The sequence below is a fragment of the Centroberyx affinis genome, unplaced genomic scaffold (genome assembly GCF_046629955.1).
Source record: "Centroberyx affinis isolate AG114_WGS23_722 - 3 ecotype Tasmania unplaced genomic scaffold, CSIRO-AGI_Caff_v1 ptg000172l_1, whole genome shotgun sequence".
NCBI classification, from domain to species: Eukaryota; Metazoa; Chordata; class Actinopteri; order Beryciformes; family Berycidae; genus Centroberyx; species Centroberyx affinis.
Window position 1 is genome coordinate 161,501 of NW_027278869.1, and position 15,542 is coordinate 177,042.

Consider the following 15,542-nt stretch of genomic DNA (forward strand, 5'->3'; position numbering starts at 1 on the left):
TATTATATCATATATCCAGGGTTGGAAAAAGAAAGTACTTTTACTTAAGTTGAGGAAAAAAAACAACTTAAAAGTAAAGCCAGTTTACTCTTCTGTCACACACTGTGAATGGCTCCACATTTGGCCAGTTTCTGATGCAATGCTTATGGAGAGTTTACAAAAATTGTACTCTGTGATGGATGTGATTTAAAATGTAGCAAAGTACAATACTCTGATCAAAACATACTTAAGTTTAAGTAAAAGTATTGATTACAATAAATACTCAAAAAGGTACATTTACACAAAAAAACTGCTCAATTACAGTAACAAGAGTGAATGTAATGAGTTACTTCTACCCTTGCATATATCATATATCAAATGATGAATGTACAGTACCTGTCGCAGGTCCATTAGATCTGCAATTTCATCATCGAAGCTGTTCCCATCCTCGCTATAGTGCTCCAAGATGAAATCCTGTGAAAAGCCAACACATCACATCTCACTGAACGCTACTGATCCGCACATTAACACTACTAGTCACCAGTGGTGGAAGAAGTACTGAGATCTTTTACTTAAGTAAAAGTATCAATACAACAATGTAAAGATACTCCATTACAAGTAAAAGTCCTGCATTCAAAATGTTACTTAAGTAAAAGTACAGAAGTATTGGCAGCAAAATGTACTTAGACTATCAAAGTAAACATACTCATTATGCAAACTGTCCCCATTTAGAGAGTTATATTTTTCATAAATTATTGGAATATTAATACTGATTTATTGACACACATGTACATGTAAGTAGTATTTTAAAGTTGTCAACGTGAAGCTAATCTTAACAATTTAGCTTTACTTTTGGGTAGTCTAATCTATAACAATGCTATTTTATAGTTATTTTATAAAGATGATCAAATATTTTAAATATAAAATATTGATCTGAGAAGTAACTAATTTAGTAACTATAGCTGTGAAATAAATGTAATGGAGTAAAAACTACAATATTTCCCTCTAAATGTAGTGGAGTATAAGTACAAAGTAGCATAAAATGGAAATACTCAAGTAAAGTACAAGTACCTCAAAATTGTACTTAAGTACAGTACTTGAGTAAATGTACTTAGTTAGTTTCCACCACTGCTAGTCACCATAGCAATACGAGTAATCAGTAAAAAAAAAAAAAGGAAAGTAAATTGTAGATTGTGGATTTGACTGCATCTTGCGACTTAAACCAGGTGGCCTAGTTGAGCTAATCCGGCAGCCTAATTGTTTGGTCTATTTAAGATGGCGACTATATACCTTTTTCAAGTCTGAAGAGGAGCTGTGGCGGTCGAAACGTCACTCTGTGGTGCTATACAGTAAAGTCAAAGGGAGCTACAGCTACTTTCTTGCGTAACAACTGTCACAGTTAGGAGGTGGCCTCTTTACCGATCTGGCCACTCTGCCACATCATCCCTAAACTCTAGCGTAGAAGCCAAGTGCAAGTCACGAGTGCCAAGTGGGCTGGTGAATGCTGTCATTGTGTCAGAGCCAGCCAGAGGTAGGAGACACCTGGTCATTAAGCCCGAGGTGCGATTACAGTCGATAAGTGGAGCGAAATTAACCCGCCCAAAGATCAGGAAGTCAGGACGCCTCCCACAATGCCAGCCAACAGCCCTAATCAGCATGCAGCTCACTGTAAATGTGCCATCGGGGGTATTTACAACATGCTTCACTGAGCGGAGAGGCAGCTGTGTGGTGGTAAGGCACTGGTTGTGGCGGGCAGGCTTGGGCGATATTCCAAATGTAATATCGCGATACTGTCCCGCCAAAATATCGTGATATACGATATTATCGGCAGTTTGTTTTTCCAGGTTTTCATCACTTTTATTACTGCCACTTGCCACTCAGTCACTTTAAGATTCTACCCTACCTTAATGTATAATTATTGTGTATTGTTATGTATGGTGTGCGTTGTCTTTTATGCCAGTGCCAAAGACGAATTTCCATTCTATGTAAATTTAATGGACAATAAAGTAGTCTGAGTCTGAGTTTTTTATTTCTTCCAAATTACATCAAATTTCAAGGCTATATTAATAATTATTATTATTATTATTAACAGCCCAGAAATTTGATCTTACTATTCAAGCATTGGAGGAAAAAATGGAGGGGTTATTGTATGTAAAGAACTTTGTAAACATTGTTTATTATCCTTCCAGTCAATAATCACTGACCTACTTTTGGGTAATTAAACTATTTTCGTTTAGTCAGACGATCTATTGTTCCTCAGTTAATTGTGAGGATAACATAATGACTTCTTTTTTTTTGTTATCAATTGTTTGTATTTCAAAAAAGCAATAGTCATTGCAATGACAAACACAAAGTATCAGAGTATATTTTCCCCCACTAGGACCAAGATAATGACTTCTTTTTAAGTCATAGAGAAACTGTGGTCAGTTCTACTGTACCTTGAATGCAACGGAGAAGTCCACCTCTTTAGTCTCCTTCAGACCCAGAGGAATGAGGGGGATGTTTGCCGTCTCCCTGTATGCAAATCAGACAGAAACAGAGATATCGGAATGAGTCACAACTAACATAGCAGCACAGTACATACTGTCATACAGTGCATGGTACAGCAGGGCCGAACACACAGACACTAGACTACACATTCACTGCCTGTCAAAGGTTTGGGGACACCACATTTTTCTTTATTTTTACTATTTTCCACATTTTAGAATAACAGTAAAGAAATCAAATCTATGAAATGACACAAATGGAATTATGCAGTGACTAAAAACTGTTAAACAAATCCAAACTATCTTATATTTTAAATTCTAGTAGCCGGCCTTTGCCTTGATCCAAAGGCAAAGGCTTTGGAAAGAAATTCATACGTAGGATCAACTTCACTATTTACATTTGTCTAAGAAGCACATTTCAAGCATTTAAGAAGAAGCCTTTAGATCAAAATGGCTTTAAGAGAATGAAAAACGTGGGACATTCAATCAGGTGGGTCCAAGCTTTTGACAGGCAGTGTATCTAATTCACAGATAACACAAAGCATGTGACCAAGCAGCAAAACACATTATCAATCAATCGGCTAATGGTGGAAAAAAACAGAGGCATTAAGGTGTGATAAAAGATATCAGGTGGAAGGAACTCCCTTTGACGACAGACCAAGCCTTGTTACGCACGACATGCTGTCAGCACAGTCAGATCACAGTTTAGAGTAAATAACAACGCGTACTGTACTAGGTACAGCCCAGTCACACCAACCACAGAATTTTCTATTTGTTCAATTTGTTGCCCATGTCTACTCTCATTGTACTGTATGATAAAAATGCCCACCACTATACACACTGCCCGTCAAAACCTTGGGGACACCTTATTGAATGTACTGTGTTTTTCATTCTTTTAAAGCCATTTTGATCTAAAGGCTTCAGCTTAAATGCTTGAAATGTGTTTCTTAGACCAGTGATTCTCAACATTTTTCATATCAAGGACCCTCATTTAGTCCACATTAGGGCCACGGACCCCCATTTGATGAGATTTTGTCTCTCGGACCCAAATCTGAGAATATTTTTATTGTTAGATATGATTTTGTCTCGAATTCCATGACTATCTGTATTGTTGGGAGAGAGATAACAATGAAACTATGATCAAAACAGTCATCCTTATACATTCTCTAATTGTGTTAATTTGTTGTAAATGAAACAATGCTGAAGTTTAACAATTCATCAGTTTGCTGGGGACCCCCTGGAACCCCCTCAAGGACCCCTGGTGGTCCCCGGACCCCACGTTGAGAACCACTGTCTTAGACAAATATAAATAGTGAAGTTGATCCTATGTATGAATGTCTTTGCCTTTCTATCAAGGCAAAGGGTGGCTACTTTAAAGAATCTAAAATATAAGATAGTTTGGATTTGTTTAACACCTTTTTGGCCACTGCATAATTCCATCTGTGTCATTTCACAGTTTCAACGTTTTTACTATTATTCTAAAATGTGGAAAGTAAAATAAAGAAAAATGTGGTGTCCGCAAACTTTTGTAGGTCGACTGAACTGCACCTTTCTGGACTTCCAGCCCTACCTCCTCTCCACTAGCTTCTGTCAGAACAGTCATCAAACAGCAGATAAACCCTGCATTCAGGCCTCAGGCGTAGATATATAATGGTTTCCAGCTAGCTCTGGTAGTATAAACCAGGAGGTCCTTGTTGTTGACAGATGGAAAGCAGGTCCAGCTTCTTATCGGAGCTAAGGAAATATCACCTGACAAATGCCTGCTGCTGATTAGACGGTCTATAAAAGAAAAAGACCCAAAACCTCCTCCTGCCGTCTGGGGGAGAGAGGCGTTTCTAAATAAATCACCCAGCTTTAAATCAACCTTCACATTTACATTTGAGACTTTGTTGTCACGACTTTAACAAATGATGTTGTCCAAACTCGAATTTTAAATCAGCATTCTTTCGGTGTAAGGGATCAGAGGTGCGGTGCGGCCTTATCACTGTACAAGAAGTCCGAAAATACATGTTCAGAAAAGCACAGCCCCAGTCTCATTCATCACTTGATGATATGGCAGCATTCCTCTAGCGTACCGTGCTCTGTGAATGACAGAAAGGCCTCATTCATCAGAGAGAGGGGGAGAGAGAGAGAGAGAGAGAGGGAGAGGGAGAGAGAGAGAGAGAGAGAGAGAGAGAGAGAGAGAGAGAGAGAGAGAGGGAGAGAGAGAGTGCAGTGTCATCCATTAGTACTTCCAGATGAGATCACTCTAGTCTTTTCTCTGGTTTGGGGGGCTGAGGACTTCTCTTCTGTTGGAATGTTGAAATGTTAAAAGCCTCCCAGCAGTTCAGCACCCCCCCCCCCCCCCACACACACACACACACACACACACACCCCAACCACCACCACCGCTCTCCTGCCCATCGTTTAGGCTCCGATGCCTAAGACATGGAACAGATGAGTATCGCCATGGCAGCCCAGCCTAGCTCTGGTTTGCACCGACGGCAGCTCAGCACAACCTCCACCCTTTACTAAATACCAAAACCACAGAGACTCGTAATCCATTTAGTCACCAAGTGCAGGAAACAGGAATTAGTCTTGCAAACATTGGTGCAGAGACATTGCCAGAATGACACAGTAGTGCACAGCACATACTGACACACACAGTAGAAATAGGGCGTTTTCACACCTGCGCTTTTAGTCCGGTCAAATCGGACTCTGGTTCGTTTTCCCCCTTGGTGCGATTCATTTGGACAGGTGTGAACACAGTAATCGCACTCAGGTGCGGACCAAAACAACCGCACCGAGACCCTTTAGAGGAGGTGGTCTCGGTCTGGTCCCGAACAAACTCTGGAGCGGTTCGTTTGTGGTGGGAACCTGATCCGACCTTGATCCGACCCAACTACCAGGTGTACTCAATTTACTCCGCAAGTTTGAGCTAAACGGCTCCTGTAGCAGGTACAGCAGGTACAGCAGGTAGAGCAGGTAGAGCATTTTCAAGACGTTTCCTCGAAGTGCATTCGGCATTCTGCTAGTACAGTTAATTACAACAGTTATGCGCAAATGCAATGCCGTTGCTCCACGTTGCATAGCAATGTGCACTAGTCCAGAACACAGGACCTTCTTCCTGTATTTACTTTCCTGCTCCCGCCCCAGACACATCTGACCAATAAGCGGAGTGAACGTTCTCACGTGGTTTGTAGTGATGCATTTTGGTTCGCTTGGATTTTTCTCTGTGTGAAAAGAAACCGAACCAAGGGGAAAACGCTCCGAGTTTACAAACTCATCAACTGATTCGGACCAGAGCAAACCAACTATAGGTGTGAAAACGCCCATAGAGTCAGTCAGTTGTACTGTATACAGTATACTGGTGTGTTTCACCTTCAGGCTGTAAACAGCAGGAGGTTTTGGCTTTTGGAACAATGGGAGAATGCACAACAATATCTGCCACCAAATGCACAATCACATGTTAAATATTCAAACTGATGTTCATCGCATTGAACTGCACTGATTAGTAATATAAAAAGTATGATAAAACTCTATTTTTCAAAGAATATTCCCTAATTTTGGATAGCATTTTGTAAGGCTGGACGATAATTCAATGTTATCGTTTATCGTCTTTCAGTGGGATTATATTGTGATGATGTGGTGATTTTGGGATATCGAGACGCATAATTCTGCTGTCTGAACTGATGAGAACAAGCAAATTTTATTTAGAAACTCAGACAAAATGAAGTATGGTAGGAATATTATGTGAAAATTTCAGTTTAGTTTGACATCACACCAAACATTGCCATTCGGCTCAATATGATGAAGATTAATTTGATTATTTAACGTGACTTCGCTTATGCGAGCCGTATCGTCATATATATCGATATTGAAAAAAATCTTTATGATTATCGTGATATTGATTTCAACCATATCGTCCAGCCCTAGCATTTTGAGATATTTTAAATAGTATTTGCTTGTATTGTTAATTTAAATAACAGAATAGTTCACGACGGCTCAATTTCATTATTTCTTCACAATATGATTCTATTGAAAGACAAAAAAAAGACAATGGTTTCTTGTCTCCCTAAAATTATCATGGCTGTGTCAGGTATTCAACCCAATCTATCTAATCCAGGTATGTTTTTTTTGTAATAATGTTTTTATTATTTTAAGACGAAACAAAACTTACAGCTCAGTTCTATGTATATTTACTTAGTAAAACCTGTAAGAGCAAATTGAAACATAGTAAAAGACAGAGTCTGCTTAGCCATGGATAAGTGCCAACAGGACCAAGGAAACCGGCTGCAAAAGCTAGAGTGTTGTATGAACAACTCTTCCCAGCAGCTATGATGGTTTCACATGGAAGACCAAGCAATAGTGAAACAGGGTCCATATCAAATTTCTAGTATTTCTTCCATTTCCTTAAGGATTTTGTTCCAATACTGCTGCCAGTTACGTTAATGAAGCAGCCTGCAGCATAGAGAGCCTGCTTACTGGCTGCCTATTGTCAATTTTGCCATGCTAGTTCAGAAGCTTGAGATTGTTTCGGGTTTTTTTTGGTCAATTAAACTCATTACACCAGGGAACTGAACAAATACTTGCATACACCATCACAAATCACACTATGAAAACACTAACAGTAGACTAAGTAAAGTTTTCAGTTACAGAGAAATTTGACAAATAATAAACAACTACACTGATACTGGTGAATATCACACTGATAGAAATAAAGTCTATAAATACATTCCTAAAATTAGGTCAAATTATTTTTCATGACTCCTTGTGAAAACTAATTATAAAAGTTCTCATATTATAGAGGACTGGCAATAATACAGTGTACTTTAGCTGCTTTAGTTTTTTTTATAGGGGAGGTTCAGGGAGGTCAGTATGAATCCTCACTAACTTCATGTACTGCACATGTAACTGTCAGCTATTTGTACCACGCAGCTAAAAACATATTACCTTCTCTTTGTGCTATGCATTACCTCATGCCAAAACCAGCTGGATCTGGTCTGAGCGAGCAATAACCTTAAAAAGACACTATTCAGAGGAACAGAGAGCTGGTGGGAAAAGCCCGAGAGAGGCGAGGAGAGGCTTTGTCTCCTGGCTGAAGGCTGAGCTTGTGTTTCAGGCAGGTAGGAAGGGGTTAACGCTCCTCTGTGGCTGCACAGTGTCGTCCTGCCCAGACACCTGCTGGGAAATGACAGGGGACGACTGTCTCGACACCTCTGGTGTTCCCACACAGAAACCAGGCTTGGGCGATATCCAGCATTTTATATTGCGATACTGTCCCGCCAAAATATTGTGATATACAATATTATCTTTTTTTTTTTTACAGTTTTTTCTTGGGGGGGTATTTTATTTCTTCCAAATAAGATAATTCTTCCAGATAACAATAATAATAATAATATAATAATCTTGTTAATAATTACAACATTTTATATTGCGATACTGTCCCGCCAAAATATCGCGATATACAATATTATCTTTTTTTTTTTACAGTTTTTTCTTGGGGGGGTATTTTATTTCTTCCAAATGATAACAATAATAATAATAATATAATAATCTTGTTAACAATTACAACATTTTATATTGCGATACTGTCCCGCCAAAATATCGCGATATACGATATTATCTTTTTTTTTTACAGTTTTTTTTTTTTTTTTTAAATGCTCTCCTGTTTTGTTTTGTTTTTGTTTGTTTTTGAAAATGCTCTCCTATGTTCTTTTTTACAGTTTTTTCTTGGGGGGGTATTTATTTCTTCCAAATGATAACAATAATAAAAATATAATAATGTTGTTAATAATAACAACATTCTATATTGCGATACTGTCCCGCCAAAATATCACGATATACGATATTAGCTTATTTTTTACAGTTCTGTTTTTTTTTGGTTTTTTTTAAATGTTCTCCTATGTTTTTTTTGTTTTTTTTTAAATGTTCTCCTATGTTTTTTTTTTTTTTTTTAAATGCTATCCTATGTTTGTTTTTTTTACAGTTTTTTCTTGGGGGGTTATTTTATTTCTTCCAAATGATAACAATAATAATAATATAATAATGTTGTTAATAATTATTATTATTAACCGCCTAGAAATTTGATCTTACTATTCAAACATTGGAGGAAACAATGGCCATTTGGTATAATTTGCTCATTCCTGCTATTTCCAGAAAAACAAGCTGATTGTGGAAAAGGGAACCTACTTCAATTTAATTAAACAAATTTTTGCAATTCAAGTATGATTATTTTTGTATCACTGTTTGTATCATTGTATCACGATACATTGCGATACGATACATATTGTGATATGTTGCAATACTCTACATAATTTACTGAAAATGTAAAAATAGAGCTGAAAATACAACTTGCTGTGTACCACCTGGGTAGTCTAATATGTAAATCACATTATATTGATAAGTCAGCGGACAAATTGAGTCAAAACTATTTAATTCAAAGGGATTTGAGGGAAATTTAAGGACATTTTAAATCCGTTTAAAACATGAATAATCTTTTTTAATGTATCGGGCTGGAAAATCGATGCAGTATCATGGAAAAAAATATTGAAATACTCAGCTGTATCGATTTTTTTTGCACAGCCCTACACCACTAGTAGATTATAGGTTTATAAGTTTAAAAGCTTGTACAATTGTGATCTAAGCAACATGGCTGGGAGGGGTGGGGAACGTTTTTTTTTTTTTTTAAGATAATCAAAACAGAAAGAAAATACATCTAGGAAAAAACACCCTGTTGATATGTGAGGTGTAAAACCCACCCGTCCGCCTGCAGCCCTGCTGTTATAATGACTTATGAGAATCGGGTTAATGTCTCCTGGTTCTCACAGCACTCCGACCCTGTGAGCAAACCATACTAATCTGGGCTTTCCCCGGTGCCAAGGAAACTTGGTATTTGGGGTTTTATTAGGTCATCGGCAGATTTCCGTCTGATTTAAAGGGGAAACCCGAAGTTAGAGGAAAAACTGAAGTAGGTCAGTAGCTCGTTAAGAACAACTTAATGGCGAATCGACTGCTGTTTGGAGAAAGGGAATAGCATTCAGTGGGAGATCTGCTATATTAGCAGCCTGGTACTGGGTTGGGAACGATGTTGAATTCCTGTGAGTGACCCTCAGAAATGTCGCTATGGTTACCACCTGACAACCCCCCCCCCCCATCCCCCACAATCCCCCTCCATCCCTATCACTTTGTTGTTCTGTTGTGATTGGTTGTCATGGGTAACATGGCCTCTTCTAAAGGAGTGGGTTTAGTTTATGTGTGCATGCATATGTAGTGTGTGTGTGTGTGTGTGTGTGTGTGTGTGTCTGTGAACGTCTTAAGTGTCCTTAACAAGGAGTCACCTGAGAGCAGAAATTGTTGAATTTAAATGGCTTTAAAATCGTCCTTCATTTGCATTAAAGCACACAAAAGAGAGACTGCCCTATGGTTTCAACTAGGAGAAAAGCCATTTGAAGCCTTTTATTCCAAAACTTAATAGGTTCATAATGGAAAAAATATTATTACCTGAAATTCATCATTCAGTATCTCTTTGGTTCCTTACTATTCTTTACACAGCACCACCACTTGGTTTAATCTTGTACTATTTGATAATTTTGTCATCATGTTGTCAAATATAGATTTTCATAAGACCTCTGTAACTAGGGCTGGGCGTTAATTCAATATTATCGCTTATCGTCTTTCAGTGGAATCATATTGTGATGATATGAAGATATTTTGATATTGTGACAAACATTTCTGCTGTCTAAATCGATGATGACAAGAAAATTTTACTTAAAAACTCTCATAAAATGAGGTATGGTAGGAATATTATTTGAATATTTCAGTTTTGTTTGACATCACACCTAACATTACCATTCGGTTCAATGAGATGAACATTAATTTGATTATTTAACGTGATTTTGCATACATGAACCATATCGTGATATATATTGATATCGAGAAAAATCCTTATGATTATCATGATATTGATTTCAACCATATTGCTCAGCCCTACCTGTAACCATTGTGTTTCTGTCACACACAGTGCAAGGCGTTACTGAGGCCCTTTGTGTCCTAATTACAGCTTTCTGCCATGTCTGGATGCATCGACACGTGACTGAGGCCACACATGCATCTCCATTACACACACGCACACCCTATAAACTCCCAACAGAAAACCTGGCTTGGCTTTAAAGAAAGGAAACACCGGAGCCTATCATCATCACACCCACACACACACCCACACACACACACACACACACACACCTGATCGAGACCGCCCAAAGCAGCCGTGCGTGCTGGATGTTTATCTTGGTTTACATGGAAATTAAGATGATCGCTTCCTCGTCGCACCGTGCATTGTGTCCAAAAACCAGCCGGTCCAGTTGAACGACAGCACACCTCTCTCTCTCTCTCTCTCTCTCTCTCTCTCTCTCTGTCTGTCTCCATGTCTTTCTATATGTGTCTCTCTCTTCCTCTACACCCTTTTTTTCCCCTGCTGCTCTGTCATCAAGCCTCTTTCATCTGCTGCAGTGCATAACACCCTAATCACAGAGTGTCAAAGCCTTCAGCCTCTTTGTTAACAATCAACGCTGCGTGTGTGTGTGTGTTGTGTGTATTCTTGTATTCCTATACTAGTGAGAACCGGTTTGAGTTTTAGACCTGAGTGAGGACATGTTTGTGAAATGAGGTCATTTTGTCTGGGCCTAATAATAAGGGTCTAATTTAGGATTAGGACTATGCATTAGGGTAAAGGTTAAGATTAGGATTCGGTTTTGGGGTTAAAATTAGGATCAGGTTTACATGAGGGTAAGATTTAAGGTTAAGCATGTTGAGGTGAGGGTGGAGGTTAGGGTTAAGGTGAAGGAATTCATGTAGTTCAGGTGTAGAGTGAGCTTTTCTGAAGTGGAGCACACTAAGCCAGCATCAACACTACAGCAGCATGTAAGCCTGTTTATGTAGTGCTGCTGTCAGGTGAAAACAACTTGACCCCAATTTTGGTGATCTTCATGTTTTCACTTCAACTGAAGGAGTGTTTTGTAGGATCGTCTACCAGTTGAGAAACGTCTACAACCCATGGGCTGCTGAAAGCTTTTCAAATCCCATTGGACAACCTAAAAAAACATGGTGGTCAAGCTAAAAACAAGGCTTAGTTCCTGAAATGTGACATTTGGGAGACACAAAAGTGGAGATAGACTGGCAGCTCTCTGTTACCACTTGAAACACTGCAGAAGTCAACAGTCTGCAAGTGGCTTGCTGCAAAAAGCAAACTACTGTTTACTTTACAAAACAATATGATTTAGGTGCTGCGGCAAGAAGGGGTGGGGTCAAGTGATGGGAGGTAAACAGACAAGGAGTTTCACTTGACCCTCGTCAAAGTGGCGATCCTCGATTTCTTTTGTTATTTCTATTTTGTCTCCATCTTTAATGCTAAGCGCTCATTGCTGTGGTGTTTTTGCACTGCACTTCCCAGAGATAGATAGATAGATAGATAGATAGATAGATAGATAGATAGATAGATAGATAGATAGATAGATAGATAGATAGATAGATAGATAGATAGATAGATAGATAGATAGATAGATAGATAGATAGATAGATAGATAGATAGATAGATAGATAGATAGATAGATGGAGTACTTTATTTATCCCCAAAGGGAAATTACAGTGTTGCAGCAGCAATTCACAAAAATGACGAAAAACACACACAATGAGGTAGGTAAAAGTCAGAACACGGAATTACAAAATATATATATACACACACAAAAACTACACTACAACTACTATAAACTATACAACTACAACTACTATATACTATACAACTACTATACTACACTACACTACAACTACTATAAACTATACAACTACATCTACTATATACTATACAACTACTATACTACACTACACTACAACTACTATAAACTATACAACTACATCTACTATATACTATACAACTACTATACTACACTACACTACAACTACTATAAACTATACAACTACATCTACTATATACTATACAACTACTATACTACACTACACTACAACTACTATAAACTATACAACTACATCTACTATATACTATACAACTACTATACTACACTACAACTACTATACTAGATAAAAAATAAAGATAAAGATAAATAAAAATAAAAAATAAGCACTTTGTTACTGAGTTACTAAGTACTAATAAGATTATTATTAGTAGTAGTAGTAGTAGTAGCAGCAGGATTAGTAGTAGTAGTATTTGTACTCACTGGGCATTCTGGTAGACCTCCACTGAGCTGTTGAGTCCCTCCAGTTGCTCCATCAGTAGCTGCAGGTTGGAGTTAACATAACTCAGCTCCAACACAACCATCTCTCTGACCTTGTTGTTAGACGTGGCCCTGCGTGCAGGAGAGAGGATGGAGAGAGAGAAAGAAAGAAAGGTATATATAAAGAGAGACATGCAGAGTGAAAGAGGCATAGAGAAAGGTCAAAGAAACAGTTTGAAAAAGAGAATGAGAAATAAAGAGAGAAGAGGGGGGGGGGGGGGTTAGAAATATTAGCCTTGTTATTATCCACTCTGACGACAGCCAAACTCCCCCACAGCTGATTATGAAAACAAACGGCCGCCCCTGGTGTGCTGGACCACAGACCTGCGTCACTGTGCCCTGCTGTGCGCTTGATTTGCTGTCCGGCACACACCGATTAACCAAAAGCTCTGAATCACAGTTCCATTCCTGGCATACCTCAACGGGTAGAGCAAGGCACCAACACTGCCAGGGTTAGGGGTTTGATACCCATGGTAAACTCACAGTATTATAAGGCATTTGGGATAAAATCCTCCATCACATGACAGATGTGATGTCAATATGCTGTACTTGTTTCTGTTTCGCAGCACTAGACCTCCCCGTTGCGCAGGTGGCACAGATCACATTGGATGCGATGTACAGCAGTGATTCTCAACCTTTTTCATATCAAGGACCCCTAATTTAGTCCACATTAGAGCCACGGACCCCCATTTGATGAGATCTGAAAATATTTTTATTGTCACATATGATTTTGTCCAGAATCCCATGAAAATCTGTATTGTAGGTAGAGAGATAACAGAGAAACTATGATCAAAACAGTCATTCTTCTACATTCTCTAATTGTGTTAACTTCTTGTAAATTAAATAATGCTGAAGTTTAACAATTCATCAATTTGCTGGGGACCCCCTGGAACCCCCTCAAGGACCCCTAGTGGTCCCCGGACCCCACGTTGAGAACCACTGATGTACAGTATGTATTGCTTTTGAATGCAATACATACTGCTTGGTAAAATAAGGATGCATTGTGCTGCTGAATAGTTATTATTGGGGTGAAAATCAATTTCACCAAGACAAAGCCCTCTACATTTACACTACTGGGAGATTGAAGTGATTCTCATTCTGTTTGACCATGTTTCTTTAACATTTTAGTATTGTTTTTTTAATAAATGCATTTTTATGAAAACAAAAAAAACCTGTTTAATAAGGTACATTTTAGGGATGGGACGATATGCTTATCTCAACAACATAGGGTTCGCGATTCGATACAACCACGATACGATGTAATGAATAAAAATTCAATGACAACAAAGTCTGACTGTGCAGAATTGTGTTCATTTCTGAGCCACAAATCTAGAATGTTGCTAGAATGTAAACAACAATTTAAATGACATTAAAGCACAGCACAAATAATATAATTTGGATGGAAATTGTGATGGGCCCCACGATACATATTGTCACTTTTTTGTATTGCGATATTGTGTGTGTGTGTGTGTGTGTGTGTGGACTGCGTATGTGTGTGTGTGTGAGTCTGTGTGTGTGTGTGTGTGTGTATAGACAAGGTGTTTGGATCCACTGTAAAGCAGAGATAAGGATGTGTTGTCACTTTGTGAAAGTGCACACAGCCTTTCACATGCATCCATGGTGATTGAAGGTAACACACACACACACATACACACACACACACACACCTCAGTGGTATCATTATTGTGTGTCTTTATCTCTGCTTGCAGTGAACACCTTGTCTATTGATCCTGACTCATGGGACGGACACAGAAACACACACACACACCCCCTACACAAACCTGTCAGTCTAGAGATCTTTGACTGTCGCCAATCAATCAACCTTTCTCACTGTCAACAAACACACAGAGCTTACCTCTCTCTCTCTCTCTCTCTCTCTCTCTCTCTCTCTATTTTGTGCCAATATTCAATATATTTCAATAAAAACTCACCCGGGTGACTTTGACAGGTGAGTATTACTCGGGGGACAGACGGTTGTCATGACGACAGACAGATCAGACAGACAAACTCCACTCAGAAAATGTACATTGTCAAATGATACAATCTTAAGAATTGGTTCACACTGTCCGCTAGCGCCCACCATGCTGTATTTTGGCAGAAGACTGTGGGACTAACAGGCGAACAAACTGTAAAGGTTGAAATTTCATTGACATATGAGCTGATTGATGATTGATATGTATGCTGAATTGATCAGAAAAACCTAACGAGTCAGAAAAGGTCTTGAGTCATGCTCTACCAGATATGTATCGTTTGCTGATAAGAAAGGCCAGATTAAATGACCAGATTTTTGAATGGAGTTTGGCGATGGAGTCTGCCCACCCACTCCATCACTTTCTTTTGGTCTGCTGAAGGGTTTTCTGGGGAGGGTGAGTCTGGGGAACCCATCAGGGAGGAGGAGGTAGAGGTGCTGTGGTTTGGACAGGATGGACTCCATCTCTCCTGCCCAGAGCCTGTTATTAATATCTATTTTAATATCTAATCGTCCACCACCGAGCCTGGGAACCAGACTGTAAACTATGAAGTGTGGTTCAACTGAAGCCTTTCTCATCCTCTTCTTTGGAAATGAGGGTTTTTTGGGGGGTTTTTTTGGCATCAGATTTATAGTTTCTAATTTTCTCTGACATATCTGGTATAGATTCTGGTTATGGTTTCTATATTGACATAGCGAGTTTCTCTCTATTTTCTTCTCTAGCGGGTGCCATAGAACTACATATGGTTTCTCTGTGTTTTACTTTGTAGTTTTTTTTCTCTCTCTCCCTCATTCTCCCTTTCTTTTTCTCTCCATCCTTTTCTCTCTCTGAGCATCATC

General features: G+C 38.8%; 1 protein-coding gene across 2 annotated transcripts in view; it reads right to left on the reverse strand.

The window, feature by feature from the left end:
* The window catches only part of rhpn2 (rhophilin, Rho GTPase binding protein 2), a 50,931-nt gene that overhangs the window by 21,048 nt on the left and 14,341 nt on the right, over positions 1-15,542 (reverse strand). For both annotated transcript variants that reach the window (XM_071535066.1, XM_071535057.1), the window contains exons 3-5: positions 12,677-12,805; positions 2,418-2,493; positions 376-453 (exon numbers count right to left, since the gene is read on the reverse strand). In XM_071535066.1, the coding sequence (XP_071391167.1) occupies positions 376-453; positions 2,418-2,493; positions 12,677-12,805 (283 nt within the window). The remainder of the gene's footprint in view (positions 1-375; positions 454-2,417; positions 2,494-12,676; positions 12,806-15,542) is intronic.